Below are 19,719 nucleotides of genomic sequence, written 5' to 3' on the forward strand. Positions count from 1 at the left end.
TTTTCTATGGACGATATGTTGGGCTCAATGTGATTGAGTATTCCGAACCTCAGCCCATATATACTTTATTAGTGGCATGGCAATTCATTAAGCCACAGTCCGAACTAGACAGGTAAACCCAACTTGTAAAGGTCTATATTTTGTTTTGACAGGCCTGGTTTGTAAATTATGGTGTTTAACATTTATTTCAAATTATTAAATGATAATGTAGGAACTTTAAGAAAAAAGAAATAGAAACTAATCAAAGTAGAGACTAGAGAGGTTGACACAACCCTTCATTGAAAAGGCAATGCTAAACATCAACTCAAAGTAGTACTTTGATTTGATATTCAAACGTGTTTAGAACACACGTTTGGTTATCTTTTTGCATTTGCGAATCATAATTATTAATTTACATTGCAATTGGTAAAAGAAAAGTTTTGTGATGAGTGGTGAAAGCTTAGTGAGGAGTTTGAGATGACACATTGTGGACCTATCCTCATGGTTTGGTTGGCAAAACGACAACATTCATTATTTTGACACTTTCTTCACAAGTGGGGTTTTTATTAGTGACTATTTTCTCATTCTTCTCCTTTCACCCCTTAATTCTTGAGGTGACTATTTTTCCTAATTTTTCTTTTATCTTTACGTATCAATCATTTCTTTTCTTGTTATTGTTGGATTATTAATCATGTACTTAATTGTAGTTTAATTGTTTGTCACAATTCAAGAAATTAAAAAACTTTAGAATTTTATAGTCTTGAATCCAAAAATATATAGAATATATTATTAAATTTAATGGTCTTAAACCTGACATATGAAAATTTAGAATTAAAGAGTTAATAAAAAAAAAATATTTTTTTAAACAGATTAAAAAGAAAAAATTGAAATGGAGGGAGGGTAAGGGGAATTCGTCTCTCATGTCATAACATGTGCACAATGAAGCTTAGCGCTTGGGTGATCACACTTATTATTGAACTAAGTAATAGTGTATGTATACATATGTATGTGTTCTTTTCATATAGAGTCACTCATGTAATAGGTTTAGGTCTCTTTTTGCAAATCATCCTTTAATTGTTTGATTTACGATAAAGTTTCACTATTTTAACTCACCGATCTAAACAAAAGTTTTTTTTTCAACCTTAAGTTTGGTATATGTTTTGAGATAGGACTAATATAAATTCGTACTGAAAAATTTCTCTTTGAAAGTAGAATACTTTCGATCTTAGGTAATTATATTTCTAAAACTCGAATCCAAAATTTTAATTAAATATGAATAAGTATGTGAAGCGTGAACCTCTAGTCTAGTAGTAACAAAAAGTCTTTAAATGAAAAACTAGAAATTGAAGAAAACCTCAAAAATACAATTATGTCATAGAATTGCATCCCTTATATATATATATATAAAAATAATAATAATAATGTGTGTGTGGTTTTACTAGAGAAACAATACAAAAATGAATGTCAAATGTGTCTTTATGGAGGCAATCAAAATTGGGCCTTTTTAAAGTTTAGTTAGTTCAACGTACGCGTGCATACTGATAGACGATTACGACGTGTATTTGAAGTGGGATACATAGAACTAATTAATAACTGCATATATATATATGTATCAACACCAAATATTAGGATAGGATCAGGTGGGGGCAAGAAATCACATAAAAATACTTGCCTACTCCATCATACTTAGGGGTCGTTTTGTTTTAAATAGTTTAAATGTGAATTATGCACGTATTAATATTATACATATAAAAGTTATGAGAAAATATAGGTACAATTTTATGTTAAAAAGAAGGATAGAATACATAACGAAAATATTATTATGTGATTAGTTTCAATGATTTCCCAGCAATATAATTAGTATAGGTAGATGGAATTAAGTCATCTTACCAAATTTACTTTGGTAAAACAGGACTTAGAGAAGAACTAAAAGACTATAAAAAAGAATTAAAAGTAATATAAGTTATAATAATGGACAATTCAAAATATTTTTAAAATATATGAAAAAGTTACGATAAAAATAGATTCGGTTGAATCTCAAAATCCGAAATATGTCACATAAATTGAAATGGAGAAAGTATTCTTATTTTAAAAAAAAAAAAAAGTTCAAGAAGATCATAGCTAGGACAATACAAAGTTCAGGTGTGTAACTAACAATTTCACTATAAGTCAAGTGTGTTTATATGTCTTATTCCTTAATATTACCCCATCTTATTAGTACTATTGAATTGTCTTAATCCATTAACTCGATCAAATATCTAGAAGCTATCTATCTTAAAGAATAATTTCCCACTTTCTCCTAATTTCTTTTGGAAATAATTCCCTGATTGAAATACTAATAATATTACTTCCCATAAACAATTGTAACCATTTGATATTGAAAATCTAATGTTTTGTAGCTAGATTAGGAAAGTAAAGTCTCATTAATCCAATTATTAAAAGCTACCAAACAAAGTATATAGTGATAAAAGAATCTTCAAATGTGTGGGTTTGACGTCTGACTAAAATGATATAATTAACGCTCAAATAATGATGTTGTAAAGCAACTTATGAGGTAGAAAAGAAATACGATAGACGAATCATTTCTTAGTAAATACTGATGATCGATATGATATGATAATGACACACTTAATTAAGTTTATCATCATGGCTGGATAGCATAATCACACCTACCATCTTTGATTTAACTCAATCCAATGCATATACATGTGAGAGTATGGGCATTCATAAAAAATCAAAATTTAATCGATAACAATATATTTAGTATAACTCCATAAGTTAAAGGTTTGAAGAGAGTAATATATATGCAACTTTAATTTTTTATTAAGAGATATAAATAGTTTTCATGGCTCAAATAAATCAAAGCATATCAAAAACATATTTAATGTTTTTTTATTTTGGTTTTGTAAATTTATTAAAGAAAAAACTTTGACCATATTAAATTTTGTTTGGTATTAATCCACAAAGGTCAAATCGAACCAAATATTCTTGTTCTTAACATGTTTAATAGATATTTTTTCGAAGAAAATTATGTGTTTTTTCTTAAAAAAGTTATGCTCGGTATACAACTATGTTTGGTTTAGCCATTCAAATTTTTAAAAAACATTCTCTACAAAATTAAATTTTTAAAAAATGAGAAAAGCATGATATATTAGTAGAATCGTATAAATAACAAAATAAATACTACAAATGACATTTCATAGTGATTATATCCTCCGATACATACATGCACACTTCATATTGAGCCGTGCCCTTCGTTCCCATTCTAGTATGTGGAGCGAAGAGCTGATTAAAGTTTCCTAATTATAATGTCTCAGCTAGAGATGAAGATGTAAATCATTTTCAATGTGCGTTAAAATTATTTACAAATATTTTTAGGATAATATTTTTTAACTTACATATCGAAAAAGAGTAAGAAATTAACATATAATCCTATAAAATATTTTCCCCGTTCCCAAACTCACCCCTAAAGTAGGAATCCACACGGGCCGTTATCTTTAGAAAAATAAGTTCATCCAGATAAGATAAAAAGATTTGGTATGCTTCTTCGTCTACAATCTTTACGTATCTGTGTGTGTGTATATATATATATATATATATATAAGTTGTGTCTTAACTAAAGTATGTTACATTTTACATGATTTGTTTTCCTTTAGTAACACAATTTATATTTCGTAACAATAGTCTAATTTTAAAATATTTATTGTACTCTTAATGAAATAATTTATAGTCGCACAAACAGTGGGAAGCTAGAATTTTATCTAAGGGGTTTAAAACATTAAAAAATAAAATCGTGTAAAAGTCAAGGAATGACAGTATGTAATATATATATACATAAAAAATAATTTTTTTTCTAGTTACACAATATAAGTTTCCAACGAAAGATGTCTATATGTGGCTCCACCACTGCACACAAATACTTATCATTAATTTTACACTATAAATTTTGAATATTGCTATCAAGTCAAACTAACTCGTAATAAATTAGTTGATAAGATATTTGAAGATTATGATTTATTTGTTGGGATGAAAATAAAGATCCTGCGAATTTGGAGACATGTTCAGTTTTATTCCTTTCAAACTCAATCAAATGAAATTCACTTTTGTGTAGCTAATAGACTAATAGGTATTAGGTTTCCATCTTCTCTACATATAGGGTTTCCTATTTTTATGAAATCTCTCATCTTTCATAATCAATTGTTGTAACATCTCATCTTTTATTTGGGGATTTAATCAACATGTCCCATCCTTCACCCTCAACATATCAAAGGTGTATTATACTGTATATTAGTAGTTTTTTTGTTGCTTTTTCCTTGAACTATCATATCCCATCGAGACACACATACCCCATCTTTAACTATTTCTCTTCCACTACCCTTTTTATTTGTCAGTAAAAGGGATCAGTATTCCAGCTACTACCACTTTTTTTTTCCCCCTTTAAACAGAGAAAAGAAAAGAATAATCAATGTTTAAAAAGAATATATATTTGGCCCATGCAGGTCTCGAACCTGCGACCTTCGCGTTATTAGCACGACGCTCTAACCAACTGAGCTAATGGGCCAATTTGTTAATGTTGTAATGAACAATTTATATGTTTGGTCTAAAGTATTGGTGAGGAATCCTATAAAAGAAAGAAGCACCAAAGTTTTGTGGAAGTGAAGTTTTTTGAAAAAAAGCTAGCCATGAAAAATAATGAACCTCGTTCAAGTTCTTCTTGTGCAGCTTGTAAGTTCTTGAAGAGAAGATGCACTACCACATGCCAATTTGCACCATATTTCCGATCGGACGAGCCGAAGAAGTTTGCTAATGTACACAAGGTGTTTGGAGCTAGCAACGTGATCAAGATCCTGAATGAAGTGCCACAAGACCAGCGAGAGGACACTGTCAACTCGCTGGTCTACGAGGCTGAGGTGAGACTAAGAGACCCGGTTTACGGTTGCATTGGAGCTATAGCATCTTTGCAGAGGAAGATGGTGGAGCTACAACATGATCTGATGGTTACTAAAGCACATCTCGCTTACTATGAAGCTAAGCCCAGTACCACAACTTCTAATTGTTCACTCTTGGATTATGATCCTCTTAATGTTAATATCAGTAACCCTTCTTTTTATGTGGACACTTCTGGTGGATTCTTGGATACCTTCACCCAGAATACCTTTGCCATGGACCAAACTGGATCCAACAATGAATTTGCCCAATTCCCATTTCCATGATCACTTCTCTATTTTATGTACGTTTAAGCGTTTCCTTGTATATATATATGTATAGGAAGAGCGGCTCATTGAAGGTAAATTTTCTTCAATTTTGTACATTGTTGATGATGGATTTTCCTGGTAAATGAACAAGACTCTAATTTATAAGCTATTTGCTTCAAAGGCACATTATCATCTTTAATATACTTGGAAGTTGAAAGGCCCAACGAAAAACGTACAACATTTCGAAAATCACTGGTGCTTTTAGCCCATTTTCATGTTCTATAAAGAAGAAAGAGTAAACCAAACTCCACAAAATCACAAAGATATATTCTGAGCTATAGTACAGAGATAATGGATACAGAAGCTCTCTACACAGAACTAAGTCAGTGCGATCAGTCACAATCAACAAACTTGTGAAGTCTGATTATACATCAATGTTGATTTATACAAATTCAGTATACAGACTACGTTATGATGATAATCTAGTAGCACTTAAAATACTGCAATAACAGAAAAAACTATGAAGTATTTCTTAGATATTTGATAACTGAAGCTCCACAGAAGTAGCAGCTACTGAGAAGTATACCAGTTAGCTGCTGGTATAACGATAACAGAGTTCTTTCATGGCGTGCCTGAAACTCCATCACAGCTAGTTAGTTTCAATTTATCCAGTAATATGCCCACCATGTAATAGAATCCTGCCAAGCTTCAGTACTCAGCCGCAGCAACGATACAACAAGAAAGAGGCAAAATATGGCGTCAGTTCTTTTCTTCAAAGATAAAAACAATACTGTCAATTCCTTGCCAGTATGCAATGACCTGTTTGATGGAGCAAAGAGGAGAAGTACAAGTACAGGCATTAATCACCCATCAGAGATGAGCCTCAAGGTGAATTTTCACCCTCGAAATAACTTCTTTTCTTTTAACCTTACACAATGACAAGTTATCACGCAACAATTTATAAGCAACTAAGTGAACTTCATTGATTATCTGCTGCCAATAACTACAGCTTTTTACGAAAACAAACTTAAAATTGTTATATGGCAACATTAACAATATCACTGATAATTGTTTGCTTATCCAACTGCTAATCATTAGGTATAAACAGGAAAAGGTGAAGATCTTACCACCAATCCAAAAACAAGTGGAAGTTTAAAAACGGAACATAGAGAAATACTTCATACTATGTCCCATGTGCAAGCAAGAGACAAGGAAAGAAGTAGAATCCTATGCTCAAAAAGTGGTACAAAGTACGGCTGCGCTTTTTCAGGTACAAACACATAATCTCATATGTACAGTAACCTGGAAATTGATATGCACAAAATGATACTAAAGATGACACAATTCTATATTTACTAACTCGAGCAACTAGTTATTCTGACTAAATCACTACTACAAAAATGGAGACCACAGCTCTGGTTCTGTGGCTTCTTTGAATGCAAATAAAAACTATGTTTTACCGGGATGACACTAATGAATTAATGGGAAACTCATATGCATGAACAATAATCGTTTTTCTTTTAAGTGATTAATATTTATTTTACTAATAAATAAAGCACTCAGACACTGCACACTGATCTCGTTGTTGGTTTGGTAGTAGCTTCACTCCCTACAAGTTCTGATAAAAACACATGCCTCATACCAGTTGTTATACAAACCAACCACATATACTAACTTTTTTCTTTAGGAAGAACCACGTATAGTAGTTTTCGGAATATTAAACCATACAAGGAACTGGATATTGGTTATTTCCTGACAAATAATAAAGCAACATTATTGCTGTGAGAAAGCTACCAACCTTAAGGGAATGCTGTAGCAGAATTGCATCCAAAATAAACTTCACAATGTGTAGAGAGCAAAAAGAGTCCAGCAATAACATCCAGGTGATTGGGATAATTGACATTATCCTTTATAAAAATATGACACTTGTAGTCTGACTCAACCCCAAAAATTAGCTCATGGGAAAAGGATTGTCCAAGTCCGTACAAGTAGACCATCAATCCATTCTTTAACTAATGTAGGACACTAATACACTCTAACACCCCTTTCACGCCTACGCCCAACTAGAGCATGGATCGGGAGCCCAAACGAGGATATGATACATGGACCTAACTCAACCCTAAAAGCTAGCTCATGAAGTGAGGATTGTCTAACTCCATATAAGAAGACCACCATTTCATTCCCCAACCAATGTGTGACTCTAGCCCACTCTAACATCCTTCTCGTCATAAAAAACATAGGCATTTCTTTTTCTCCATATAATCCACCAAACACCGCAAAAATGGACTTCATGTCTTTGGAAGATTTGGATAAGTCCAATTTGTGCGAGAAGTTAAGAAATCCATATTATTTTCCAGTATACACAACTAGATACCCAATAAAGGGACTGTAAATTAAGCCACAACCCAATCAAACCTCCACTTTGCTTATACCAGTGTGGCTCTAGCAAAATTCAAAGACAGTAAAATAATTTCTCGTATCAAAGAACTACTGGTTCCAGCATATACTAATAAGTTGACGTGTCATTCCCAACAGTAAACAGAGGTAAGACCGTAAGAAGTAAAGTAGGTTGTCACAGGAACTACGACTCTTAATAAATTTGAATGTAAGACTGTAAGAAGTAAAGTAGGTCGTTACAGGAACAGCGACTCTAAATAAATTTGAACTGAATGGTAGAAGCAGAATTTAGAGGATAAATTTAACCATTTCTGTTCACATAAAAGCCCAAAGGCAACTTCTAAGATAATACCTCTAAGATCATGTGTATGCAGTCTTTGCCAACAAGCTGGTTAGAATAGAACTGATCAATCCAAATCACGTATTCCTAGCATCAACTTTGATGGCAATCCTCAGTTTTTCTTCCAAGTACAACACCAAAATTGAGACTTACAAGTATGAACAACTTTAACATCTCAAGAAGCATCTAACACAAAGAAGAATTTAAGACTGTCAAGGTTCCAGCCTTAATTGATATTTGCTCAGCTTTCATTACCCACCTTGTAAGTGCACTCATGGAGTAAAAAAATTAAACTAACGCTCAGCCAACTCAACCCTGTAGAAATCAGGTATCACGTTGAATTGACAACAAAGAATAAAAACACCATAGAGTTTAGTCAGCCAAATTGTTTGATTTACTGTTTCTGGACTTTCAAAAGTAAATACTAAACATCCAATAGAAGTTGTTGTGCAAAAATTTGGCAAATGAATGGAAATAATAGTGTGATAAAGCCATAGACTTGCAGCCGTTTATGCTTCCCTAAATTTAAGCTCCAGTAATTTAAACACTAAACGCCAAATGGAAAAATGTGGAGCAGAATATCCTGAGATGTATGACAATCTTTTAGCATAGCGATAACGAACTATATGCGGCCAAAAACCAATATTGAAAGGAAATTATAGTGTGATAAATACTGTTTCTGGACTTTCAAAAGTAAATACTAAACAACCAATAGGCGTTGCTGTGCAAAAATTTAGCAAATGAATGGAAATTATAGTGTGATAAAGCCATAGAATTGCGGCTGTTTATGCTTTCCTAAATTTAAGCTCCAGTAATTTACACACTGACGCCAAATGGAAAAACGTGGAGAAAAATATCCTAGGATGTATGACAATCTTTTAGCAAAGCCATAACGAACTATATGCAGCCAAAAACAAATATCTAGCATTTAATAACTGCAAACTTAAAAGGGCCTATACAGTAATAAGAAACACTAAAAGGAGATAAATTTAAGGGGGAACCTTGTCACACTTGTGGGATCACAGGACTGCCCCACCTCCCTGGACCCCACTTGTGGAATCACACTGGTATGTTGTTGTTGCAAACCTTGTCACACTTCCGGTAACGTTGAAGGAAAGTGATGCTTTACCTTCACATATGATAAATTGATCATGTTCTCATTGAAAGATACAAGTCAGGCTGGTTCAACATCATTGCTGCAACATAAAATGGATATAACTAACTTGTGAGGACATGAAAGCTGGGAGTTTAGGGTAAATATTTACCCTTACATGGTGTTTACACCTAACCAATTAAACCTACCAAGGTCAAGTGATTTAATGAAGTAAATATATACATTAACTACCAACCAATTAAGTGATAATTGTATATGGTAAAATACATGTCATGCATAATTGGTTAGGTGTAAACACCTTGAGCAAGTAAGTTGGCTTTACCGACAAGACCAGGGTTTGCAGACAAAAGTTTTAATCTTTCAAGCTCTGATAGACCTTCTTCAACATCCTTTAAGTAGATATTTCCCTTTTCCAACTCCATTATTTGCTGCTGCTTCAAGTTCTCAGATCTTCTCATGTATCCCCTCACTTCAATGTTTGCCAAGAGCAAAACTTTTTTCACCATTGTATGCTTTTAGCATTCCCTTGAGGTACCTTTTTATAAACTATTGACAATATGTTTGTAGCCACATTGTTCTTCGAAAATTGTCCATTCCAGAAAGATCCTAAATTTGGACAAATTAATCCAGTAATAAATTCTCCTTTTAGTTAATCTTTCTAACTATTTGTATCAATTAAACGTTCCATTATTATGATACAATTCATAAAATATATGTCAAGGAATGAATGATCCATGAAATTTTCTTTTAAATACTAAAATCCAACAAAACCAAGTCTTTACATTTCAAAAATGCTGCATTCATGCTCAATAATTATCTCAAACCATCAGATCTAACGTACAATTCATAGAAATCTTTCAATCTCGGACCCATTACCAATCTCCTTTCACTCATCTCTTTAACCAGTTTCTTAGCTTCCTCCAATTTACTCCGAGTGATCAATCTGGTGGCCAGTATTCCAAAATTTTCTGCATCCAATTTAGCGTCTCTTCCTGCATAGCTCCTAACAAACTCTACCGCCTGTTCATAATAATTATACTTCAAAAATGCTCGGATAATATGGGCGTGTGTGCAATACAATGGCGGAACTCCGTCATCTAGCATCCTCCTCACCACTGCCAAAGCAGCATCCAGTTTCCCCGCTCTACAGGCGCCTAAAACCAGGGCGTCGTAAGTCCTCGTATCCGCCCCCAGCTCCTCCTCCTCTATCTTTGCTAGAACACCAGCAGCTGATGCCACATCTCCGGCAAAACAATAACCTGTCAGCAGAAAATTATACGTCGTCAAATCAGGAGAAATTCCGCAGGATTTCATCACCGCCACCACTCGCCAGGCTTCTTCGAATTCCTCCTTCTTCGTCAGAGCATTAACTATGGGATGAAATGTGACATTGTTCACTTCGTGACCTTTGCTCACCATAGCTTTGGCAACACGCATAGCCTCCGAAATGCAGTGCATCTTCGAGAGACGTGCAATGAGACAGTCGTAGGAGCTCTTTCTCGGGAAACCATTATCTAACCGAGCTATAATTTCCAATAGATCATCGAGTATGGACACATTAGTGGTGGAAATGAACTTGAACGTATTGTTGGTATTGAAGAAGCCATCGCGCGCGCGCTTGTTAAGAAGTTGGTGGACAGTGGTGAAATCTCCTTCACGGCCAGCTTTGTTGATGCGTTCATCGTAGTTGGTGCAACTGGGAACGTCTAGGATGGTTAAGGAACTGCAGATAGGGTTTTGAATAGCGAGAGAAGAGAGAAATCTTGATGATTTTAGGGTCGAGAGCTTGCGAAGTGCTAGCATTTCTAGGGTTTTTGATCAATGGAGAATTATCGATGATGTGGGAAGGGGATTCGGGTTGTAGAACCCAATAATGTTCGATTTTGAGTGCGTTATATTTGGGCTACTTAAGGAAGGCCGTAAGCCGAAGCCCATTCACTGTACACTGTGCGAGAAAAGGAAAATTTGCTACTTAACATTTGTATTTACTTACTCATAGTTTTTTGGATTAATTACGGAAATCTCACCTTTTAGTTTACTTATTATCATTATCTCCTATAATTTTTACAAATTTCTAAAATTTCTCATTTTCGCATATCACATTTATGTATCTCGTGCATCAAATTAAAGTATCACGCGCATCACATTAGTGTATCATGTATAAAATGTAACTCGCGCATTAGATTAGTGTATCTCGCGTATCAAATTAGTGTATCTCGCGCATCAAATTAATTTATCTCGTGCATCAGATTAGTGTATCGGGAGCCCAAACGAGGATATGATACATGGACCTAACTCAACCCTAAAAGCTAGCTCATGAAGTGAGGATTGTCTAACTCCATATAAGAAGACCACCATTTCATTCCCCAACCAATGTGTGACTCTAGCCCACTCTAACATCCTTCTCGTCAAAAAAAACATAGGCATTTCTTTTTCTCCATATAATCCACCAAACACTGCAAAAATGGACTTCATGTCTTTGGAAGATTTGGATAAGTCCAATTTGTGCCAGAAGTTAAGAAATCCATATTATTTTCCAGTATACACAACTAGATACCCAATAAAGGGACTGGAAATTAAGCCACAACCCAATCAAACCTCCACTTTGCTTATCCAGTGTGGCTCTAGCAAACTCCAAAGACTGTAAAAGAATTTCTCATATCAAACAACTACTGGTCCAGCATATACTAATAAGTTGGCGTGTCATTCCCAACAGTAAACTGAGGTAAGACCGTAAGAAGTAAAGTAGGTTGTCACAGGAACCACGACTCTTAATAAATTTGAATGTAAGACTGTAAGAAGTAAAGTAGGTTGTTACAGGAACAGCGACTCTTAATAAATTTGAACTGAATGGTAGAAGCAGAATTTAGAGGATAAATTTAACCATTTCTGTTCACATGAAAGCCCAAAGGCAACTTCTAAGATAATACCTCTAAGATCATGTGTATGAAGTATTTGCCAACAAGCTGGTTAGAATAGAACTGATCAATCCAAATCACGTATTCCTAGCATCAACTTTGATGGCAATCCTCAGTTTTTCTTCCAAGTACAACACCAAAATTGAGACTTACAAGTATGAACAACTTTGACATCTCAAGAAGCATCTAACACAAAGAAGAATTTAAGACTGTCAAGGTTCCAGCCTTAATTGATATCTGCTCAGCTTTCATTACCCACCTTGTAAGTGCACTCATGGAGTAAAAAAATTAAACTAAAGGCTCAGCCAACTCAACCCTGTATAAATCAGGTATCCGTTGAATTGACAACAAAGAATGGAAAACCATAGAGTTTAGTCAGCCAAATTGTTTGATTTACTGTTTCTGGACTTTCAAAAGTAAATACTAAACAACCAATAGAAGTTGTTGTGCAAAAATTTGGCAAATGAATGGAAATGTGTGATAAAGCCATAGAATTGCAGCCGTTTATGCTTCCCTAAATTTAAGCTCCAGTAATTTAAACACTAACGCCAAATGGAAAAATGTGGAGCAAAATATCCTGAGATGTATGACAATCTTTTAGCAAAGCGATAACGAACTATATGCAGCCAAAAACCAATATTGAATGGAAATTATAGTGTGATAAATACTGTTTCTGGACTTTCAAAAGTAAATACTAAACAACCAATAGATGTTGCTGTGCAAAAATTTGGCAAATGAATGGAAATTATAGTGTGATAAGGCCATAGAATTGCGGCCGTTTATGCTTTCCTAAATTTAAGCTCCAGTAATTTACACACTGACGCCAAATGAAAAAACGTGGAGAAAAATATCCTAGGATGTATGACAATCTCTTAGCAAAGCCATAACGAACTATATGCAGCCAAAAACAAATATCTAGCATTTAATAACTGCAAACTTAAAAGGGCCTATACAGTAATAAGAAACACTAAAAGGAGATAAATTTAAGGGGGAACCTTGTCACACTTGTGGGATCACAGGACTGCCCCACCTCCCTGGACGCCACTTGTGGAATCACACTGGTATGTTGTTGTTGCAAACCTTGTCACATTTCCGGTAATGTTGAAGGACAGTGATGCTTTACCTTCACATATGATAAATTGATCATATTCTCATTGAAAGATACAAGTCAGGCTGGTTCAACATCATTGCTGCGACATAAAATGGATATAACTAACTTGTGAGGACATGAAAGCTGGGAGTTTAGGGTAAATATTTACCCTTACATGGTGTTTACACCTAACCAATTAAACCTACCAAGGTCAAGTGATTTAATGAAGTAAATATATACATTAACTACCTACCAATTAAGTGATAATTGTATATGGTAAAATTCATGTCATGCATAATTGGTTAGGTGTAAACACCTTGAGCAAGTAAGTTGGCTTTACCGACAAGACCAGGGTTTGCAGACAAAAGTTTCAATCTTTCAAGCTCTGATAGACCTTCTTCAACATCCTTTAAGTAGATATTTCCCTTTTCCAACTCCATTATTTGCTGCTGCTTCAAGTTCTCAGATCTTCTCATGTATCCTCTCACTTCAATGTTTGCCAAGAGCAAAACTTTTTTCACCATTGTATGCTTTTAGCATTCCCTTGAGGTACCTTTTTATAAACTATTGACAATATGTTTGTAGCCACATTGTTCTTCGAAAATTGTCCATTCCAGAAAGATCCTAAATTTAAACAAATTAATCCAGTAATAAATTCTCCTTTTAGTTAATCTTTCTAACTATTTGTATCAATTAAACGTTCCATTATTATGATACAGTTCATAAAATATATGTCAATGAATGAATGATCCATGAAATTTTCTTTTAAATACTAAAATCCAACAAAACCAAGTCTTTACATTTCAAAAATGCTGCATTCATGCTCAATAATTATCTCAAACCATCAGATCTAACGTACAATTCATAGAAATCTTTCAATCTCGGACCCATTACCAATCTCCTTTCACTCATCTCTTTAACCAGTTTCTTAGCTTCCTCCAATTTACTCCGAGTGATCAATCTGGTGGCCAGTATTCCAAAATTTTCTGCATCCAATTTGGCGTCTCTTCCTGCATAGCTCCTAACAAACTCTACCGCCTGTTCATAATAATTATACTTCAAAAATGCTCGGATAATATGGGCGTGTGTGCAATACAATGGCGGAACTCCGTCATCTAGCATCCTCCTCACCACTGCCAAAGCAGCATCCAGTTTCCCCGCTCTACAGGCGCCTAAAACCAGGGCGTCGTAAGTCCTCGTATCCGCCCCCAGCTCCTCCTCCTCTATCTTTGCTAGAACACCAGCAGCTGATGCCACATCTCCGGCAAAACAATAACCTGTCAGCAGAAAATTATACGTCGTCAAATCAGGAGAAATTCCGCAGGATTTCATCACCGCCACCACCCGCCAGGCTTCTTCGAATTCCTCCTTCTTCGTCAGAGCATTAACTATGGGATGAAATGTGACATTGTTCACTTCGTGACCTTTGCTCACCATAGCTTTGGCAACACGCATAGCCTCCGAAATGCAGTGCATCTTCGAGAGACGTGCAATGAGACAGTCGTAGGAGCTCTTTCTCGGGAAACCATTATCTAACCGAGCTATAATTTCCAATAGATCATCGAGTATGGACACATTAGTGGTGGAAATGAACTTGAACGTATTGTTGGTGTTGAAGAAGCCATCGCGCGCGCGCTTGTTAAGAAGTTGGTGGACAGTGGTGAAATCTCCTTCACGGCCAGCTTTGTTGATGCGTTCATCGTAGTTGGTGCAACTGGGAACATCTAGGATGGTTAAGGAACTGCAGATAGGGTTTTGAATAGCGAGAGAAGAGAGAAATCTTGATGATTTTAGGGTCGAGAGCTTGCGAAGTGCTAGCATTTCTAGGGTTTTTGATCAATGGAGAATTATCGATGATGTGGGAAGGGGATTCGGGTTGTAGAACCCCATAATGTTCGATTTTGAGTGCGTTATATTTGGGCTACTTAAGGAAGGCCGTAAGCCGAAGCCCATTAACTGTACACTGTGCGAGAAAAGGAAAATTTGCTACTTAACATTTGTATTTACAATACTCATAGTTTTTGGATTAATTACGGAAATCTCACCTTTTAGTTTACTTATTATCATTATCTCCTATAATTTTTACAAATTTCTAAAATTTCTCATTTTCACATATCACATTTATGTATCTCGTGCATCAAATTAAAGTATCACGCGCATCACATTAGTGTATCTCGCGCATCACATTAGTGTATCATGTATAAAATGTAACTCGCGCATTAGATTAGTGTATCTCGCGCATCAAATTAATGTATCTCGTGCATCAGATTAGTGTATCATGTATAAAATGTATCTCGCGCATCATATTAGTGTATCTCGCTCATCACATTAGTGTATCATGTTTAAAATGTACCTCGTGCATTCGATTAGTGTATCTCGCGCATAAGATTAGTGTATCTCGCGCTAATGTATCTCGCGCATAAGATTAGTGTATCATGTATAAAATGTACCTCGCGCATCAGATCAGTGCATCTCGCGTCTCAGATCAGTGTATCTAGCGCATCAGATTAGTGTATCTTACACATCAAATTAATGAATCCCGTGCATTAGATTAATGTATCGGCGCTTATATTATTGTATCTTTTTTGAGGGATTTTTGTAATTATAAACTTTTAAGAGATAGATTGTAATTTTACCTTAAAAGTATGTGATTTTCGTAATCTTTTATTTGTAATTCGCAAAAAACATATCATATTTTTGTCCTCCCATTTGTATATCAAAATATATAAATAGACTCATTCAATATACATATGTATTGTACAAAAACTGATTGTAGGACCTTTTCGTATACCAAAATATACAAATAGACGCATTCGATTTACATATGTGTTGTATATATGTTGTAATTTTATTTATATACAATTATTATGTTACTGAAATATACATAAACAAATTTTTATGTATATGTATATCGAAATATACAGATTAATAGTCATAGCAACCATAAAGTTTGTCATGGAGCACAATTGTAGAAACTATAGTTAAAGCATACAAATAATTTTTATGTTTGCCAAACCTAAAATTTACTCTATAATTTTTATAGTTATTGCAAAGCTCTTTCTTCTCTTTTCCTCTCTCCTCGCCTTTCTGCACTTTCGCTTGGCTCTCTCCTTTTTCTCTATCATCTATATCACCTCTCCCCTCTCTGTCTCCTCGCTCGCTTGCTTCTTTCTTTCTCAATGCAAATACAAATGATAAATGTCAATAAAATAAATATAAATGTTAACAATCAATTAAAAAAACGGAAAAGAGCCTAAAATATCCTTGCAATATTGATTATGGTACACAACTACCCCCATCCACCTATTGGCCTCCAAATACCCTTCCCATCCATTTTTGGGTCCAAATTTACCCCTTCATTGACATAGTAAAATTTAAAATAATTAATAATATTTTTTTAATTACGTGACACTCAACCATTGATTGTAATTTAATTATTTAATTATAATTTTACACCCACCCTTTTTTAACTAAACCCGTCACAAATGTTATCAAACCCGCCTGACTTGACCCAATTCAAAAAAATCCATCTAATTAAAAAATTCTAAAACCTTATTCTTCCAATTTATTCACGATCTACATAGGGTTTGTTTTATCGAAAAATTGGAAAAATATTTTTTTTAGAAATTATCGACTATTGAAAGAGTCACCACTTAATTTTAAATGAAAATTAAGAAAAACTATTGTTTTCAAATACTTAAACAGAAAAATCGTTTGAAAACATTCATAGGAGTTCGGGGATTCCTATTAATATTCTAGGAAGGTGTTAAGGATCTAAAATATCCGCCTAATTGTGGTTTTCCGACAACTAACTATTCGACTCCCTATTGAAACCTTTAATCAACATTCATGAATAATAAACAAACAGTTTGTAGGCCTATTAAAGAGAACAAGCATATACTGAAGGCTTAAAGCTAAACGGCAAACACATCATAATGATCAAAACGTTAACCAGCCCAGAACTCTAACTCATTTAAATGACAAGATTTATCCATGACATGAAGCGAAATTTTCAGCTTTCTAACAACTTTAAGCCACAGCGAACGAAACTAAGCGAGAAGGATGGGATTTGGCAGAAAACTTCACGATTTTACAATAAACGATGTGTAAACAATTCATTCTAAAGAATGTTTACCTTTTTCGGAGCAGCGACACTGAGGCAATGACGAGTAGAGATGGGCAGCAACGACCTCCACCACACTAACACGAAATAAGGAAAAACGTAGCACTCCGTATTCCCTCACCCTGAAATCCTTCAATCAATCCACTACTTCTTACTGTTCTTTTATCTCTTTGTAATCATTAATATATCTTTCCCCTTTTGCGTGAACTTTCAGTAACTCTGTGAGGAAAAGGCTTTTCTCTCTGCATCTTGACTCGAAAACGCCTCTGCTTAATTTTATGGATATATTTATCTGTAGCCTGTATCTTCTAGTGGGTTATCTTTTTTAAGATCTCCAAAAATTTTCCTTCCTCCTTTCAACCCTTCACAAAGAAATATTTATAAGGAAATTACTAGGCTTTCCACAAGGGAAGGCGGGGGGAGGGGGGGTTCTCAAAAGGGGCTGGGGTAAAATCGACAATCCAAGTCCTAATTCGAAATTCAAAAACCATTTTCCGGATGAGTATAAGACTTGGTCGTACGATCAAATTGATTTCTTCAGCAAAATTCCAAAAGTCAAACAGGACCTGGACAACTTCAATCAATTCCTTGTCCTTGAGGTGCGACGTGTTCGAATCTCAGGATTGTAAGGACAAAACCAAAATTGACCTCCCTGCTGCGCCTGTACGGAGAAAAACCTTGGGAGAAGACGACAAATGGGCAACGGACGACCTCTGTGCTTTTGCTGCTCTTGGCGGACCTGCTCTCGCGTGAAAAGCGCGTGAGTGGGTGATTTTATCGTCGAAACGCTCTGCCTTGGGCTTTGTTATGGGCAGAGGTCGCGTTGATCTCTTGGTCACGCGTCGGGTCCTTTCTTTGGGGAAGAAGATGAGGTTGGGGGGGGGGTAAAATGAGGCGGGTCGGGTCAAAATAGTTGGGTCAGTTGAGGGATATTAATGGGGTGGCAGGGAACTTGGGAATTGTAAGAATGAATGGGCCTTTAAGAAATGCAAGGAAGAGGCCTAAAAGAAAATGGTTTAAAGATTGACTGGAAAAAAAAACTTCAGTAGCTAGAATCGGAATTGGGGGGGGGGGGAAAGGACCACAATATTCCGATGATAGCCACTCAAAATTAGATATCCGACCAGTTTGACTTTATAAAATAGAACAAATCAAAAGTAAACCAATAACGAGCTTTTTAATTTTAACGAAATAAATCAATTATTTCGAATAGAAACTAATTAACCAAAAAGTACAAAATTATTTAAATCACACTAATTGTCTAAATATTCAATTAAAACCAAAATCTTTTTGAGACATAAAATATACTAAATATACACGTAATTGCGCAAAACATATTATCATCTAAATATTATAAGAAAAGACAAAATTATTCAAAATGACGCAAACCTTATCCGTTTTATAAAACTAATTATTTCAAAATTGCTTGGAACATAAGAAACTAGAGAACTAATTCATACCAAGGGGTGTCGAAATTGGATGTCAACAAGTGTCCCTCATTTTACTTGGATTGATGCTAGAAATGTGAGGAAAATGAAATTGACCGATCCAATTTACTAATCTACAAATTCATCTTCCCGATAAAATTTGGTAAAGGGTTTAGGAATTATGGTCGAACCCCGGAAAAGGTTTTACATGAGAGTTCAGGCCACTTGCAGTTCAACAAGCTTGATTTAACGCACGATTTTGGATGAATTCACAAGCCACCCCGATATCGAGTTATGAAGGTGCCAAAATGCTCTAGAATAAGATTCGAGAGCGAAACAGACGAAATTCAAAGGAAAACCCACATGCCTTCTGATAGGGGTGTGGTTTGATTGCGGTGGAAGTCGTTCCTCTGCTCGCGTCCTAAGAGGACATTCCTCTTTGTACTGTGTCTCAATTCGCTGCTAAGAAAAAGTTCCACGTTGTGCTGCATCCCTTTTGATGTCGTCCGCACCTGTGGATTGTAGAGAATTCATCCTTTCGGATGCTCTCGACAGACTGAGATAAAAACTCGTCAGCTAAAAAATGCAATTAGGATGGAGACAGTGTCTTTTACCATGTCGACACTCCATTGTCCTCCTCGATATTCGACGTCAACTTGATTGGTCTGACGTAAAGTAAATAAAGCTTGTGCCTTGTGTTTGCAATATAATCTTCAATGTATTTTTCATTTGATGTCAACATAAAGGAAAGTTGATGTAGTGTGCTAGTATTTCTCTTGACGTCGCCTTCGATGCTCTTCTTGATGTTAACTTTTATCAAAATAAAAGAATGTGGTTGATGCCGATGGATAAATATTTCTCTTTGGGTGCACAATTCCTTCTCCGGTAGTGCATGATTTCCCACTGGACATGGATATCTTTTTGTGATGCGTAAGTTCGCGATGTATAAATTTCGACGAGGCATGAAATCTTCTCGTGGTACATAATTTCTTGCGAGGTATGAATATCTTCCCGCAATGCTTGGATATTAACTCGCGATGCATGATCTTCTGCGATGCATGATTTTCCGCGATGCATGATTTTTGACTCGCGATGCATGATTTTCCGCGATGCATGGATATTGACTCGCGATGCAT

At 35.1% G+C, this 19,719-nt stretch overlaps 3 protein-coding genes and 1 non-coding gene across 11 annotated transcripts; 1 reads left to right on the plus strand and 3 right to left on the minus strand.

Moving 5' to 3' along the window:
• Positions 1-4,357: 4,357 nt before the first annotated feature.
• On the plus strand, positions 4,358-5,341 carry LOC107013884 (LOB domain-containing protein 21-like). Its single transcript, XM_015213764.2, has one exon. The coding sequence runs from the start codon at positions 4,662-4,664 to the stop codon at positions 5,190-5,192; it is 531 nt and encodes a 176-aa protein (XP_015069250.1). The 5' UTR covers positions 4,358-4,661; the 3' UTR covers positions 5,193-5,341.
• On the minus strand, positions 4,467-4,540 carry TRNAI-AAU. The gene has a single exon. It is a non-coding gene; the product is annotated as a tRNA-Ile (tRNA).
• A 139-nt stretch (positions 5,342-5,480) lies between the features above and the next one.
• LOC107014821 (pentatricopeptide repeat-containing protein At3g56030, mitochondrial-like) lies at positions 5,481-14,032 on the minus strand. 8 transcript variants are annotated; one of them, XR_003577366.1, is made up of 5 exons: positions 13,893-14,032; positions 13,374-13,657; positions 9,867-13,133; positions 9,348-9,631; positions 5,481-9,107 (listed from the first exon to the last, which is right to left on the minus strand). XR_003577366.1 is itself a non-coding variant. In XM_027915471.1 (4 exons), the coding sequence occupies exons 3-4, from the start codon at positions 10,826-10,828 to the stop codon at positions 9,565-9,567; spliced, it is 1,029 nt and encodes a 342-aa protein (XP_027771272.1). In that variant the 5' UTR covers positions 10,829-13,066; positions 13,374-13,657; positions 13,893-14,032; the 3' UTR covers positions 5,481-9,564. The 8 variants fall into 8 exon arrangements, 5 of the variants coding, with proteins under 5 accessions (XP_027771272.1, XP_027771270.1, XP_015070404.1 ...); XR_003577368.1 differs by having other exon boundaries at positions 5,481-5,993; positions 8,913-9,631; XR_003577367.1 differs by having other exon boundaries at positions 5,481-5,993; positions 7,924-9,631.
• On the minus strand, positions 13,764-14,934 carry LOC107014823 (pentatricopeptide repeat-containing protein At3g56030, mitochondrial). Its single transcript, XM_015214920.2, has one exon. The coding sequence runs from the start codon at positions 14,852-14,854 to the stop codon at positions 13,865-13,867; it is 990 nt and encodes a 329-aa protein (XP_015070406.1). The 5' UTR covers positions 14,855-14,934; the 3' UTR covers positions 13,764-13,864.
• Between the last annotated feature and the right edge of the window lie 4,785 nt (positions 14,935-19,719).

Source organism: Solanum pennellii, chromosome 3 (assembly GCF_001406875.1).
Source record: "Solanum pennellii chromosome 3, SPENNV200".
Taxonomy (NCBI): domain Eukaryota; kingdom Viridiplantae; phylum Streptophyta; class Magnoliopsida; order Solanales; family Solanaceae; genus Solanum; species Solanum pennellii.

Excerpts from the sequence above, each read along its gene's own strand:
- LOC107013884 (XM_015213764.2), top strand. The coding sequence starts at position 4,662 with ATGAAAAATAATGAACCTCGTTCAAGTTCTTCTTGTGCAGCTTGTAAG.
- LOC107014821 (XM_027915471.1), bottom strand. The coding sequence starts at position 10,828 with ATGCTAGCACTTCGCAAGCTCTCGACCCTAAAATCATCAAGATTTCTC. Across the intron at positions 9,632-9,866 it reads TTGAAAGATTTCTATGAATT|GATCTTTCTGGAATGGACAA; the intron begins GTACGTTAGATC and ends GTCCAAATTTAG.
- LOC107014823 (XM_015214920.2), bottom strand. The coding sequence starts at position 14,854 with ATGCTAGCACTTCGCAAGCTCTCGACCCTAAAATCATCAAGATTTCTC.